At 48.0% G+C, this 1,170-nt stretch overlaps 1 protein-coding gene across 1 annotated transcript in view; it reads right to left on the bottom strand.

The window, feature by feature from the left end:
• The window catches only part of VOLCADRAFT_89383 (uncharacterized protein), a gene marked incomplete at both ends in the record, with an annotated part of 11,587 nt that overhangs the window by 3,179 nt on the left and 7,238 nt on the right, over positions 1 to 1,170 (bottom strand). Inside the window, one exon of the mRNA XM_002948925.1 lies at positions 585 to 758. Within this exon, the coding sequence (XP_002948971.1) occupies positions 585 to 758 (174 nt within the window). The remainder of the gene's footprint in view (positions 1 to 584; positions 759 to 1,170) is intronic.

Here is a 1,170-nt window from a genome sequence, read left to right as displayed (position 1 = left end):
ATGATGATGATGATGATGATGATGATGATGATGATGATGATGATGATGATGATGATGATGATGATGATGATGATGATGATGATGATGATGATGATGATGATGATGATGATGATGATGATGATGATGATGATGATGATGATGATGATGATGATGATGATGATGATGATGATGATGATGATGATGATGATGATGATGATGATGATGATGATGATGATGATGATGATGATGATGATGATGATGATGATGATGATGATGATGATGATGATGATGATGATGATGATGATGATGATGATGATGATGGTGATGATGGTGATGATGATGATGATGATGATGATGATGATGATGATGATGATGATGATGATGATGATGATGATGATGATGATGATGATGATGATGATGATGATGGTGAAGATGATGATGATGATGATGATGATGATGATGATGATGATGGTGAAGATGCGGAGGAGGAGGAGGACGAGGAGGAGGAGGATGGTCCAGGTGTGGCCTTTCCACTACGTGTGTTTTGAAGCTATTAAACACTATATTAATGCGCCTGTAAATCGATTCCAGCATTCCTCACCCACCTTGAGCAAATTGTCCCCCCGCCTGTCCGCGTGTTCAATAGCTCGCGCCACGCCCAGCTCCACATCCGCCTGCCGGATGGCGGTGGTGATGTCCTGTTTGGAGGCCGCAAGGGACTCCAGGCGCTCCGTAGCGGCCGCCAGGGCATTGTGGAGGGGGTTGATGGCGGCAGCGACCTACAGAAGGAGGGGGGGGTAAGGGGGGAGAGGGAGGGGGCGAACGAGTATGGAACGTGGTTTGTGTGTGTGTGTGTGTGTGTGTGTGTTTCAAGGGGGGAAAGGAGGAGGAGGTTGGAGGCGAGTTTACGGGCTTTGCACGTCGTGTAAATGTATAGCTTCCGTTGAGGCTGCATGTTATGGTTTCTTCTTTCCCCTCTCCCCCCTTTTTTCCTCTCCGCCCATCTCCCGGTCACCTGCCGCCTCCTCCCCGCCCCCCGCAATGGGTTTAAAACGTAATGAGGCTACTTCAGACAACGAAGACCGGCAACACATGCCATTTCGCTTGCAGCTTGCTGTTTACCTCACCTTTTAGTTAGGAAAAAAACTTTCCCCTCCTGTTCCTGTCCCTGACTCCCGCGGTTCGCTCACC

This window comes from Volvox carteri (genome assembly GCF_000143455.1).
Source record: "Volvox carteri f. nagariensis unplaced genomic scaffold VOLCAscaffold_12, whole genome shotgun sequence".
NCBI classification, from domain to species: domain Eukaryota; kingdom Viridiplantae; phylum Chlorophyta; class Chlorophyceae; order Chlamydomonadales; family Volvocaceae; genus Volvox; species Volvox carteri.
Note: the sequence above shows the minus strand (reverse complement) of the source record. Positions and strands in the feature narration are given on the sequence as shown.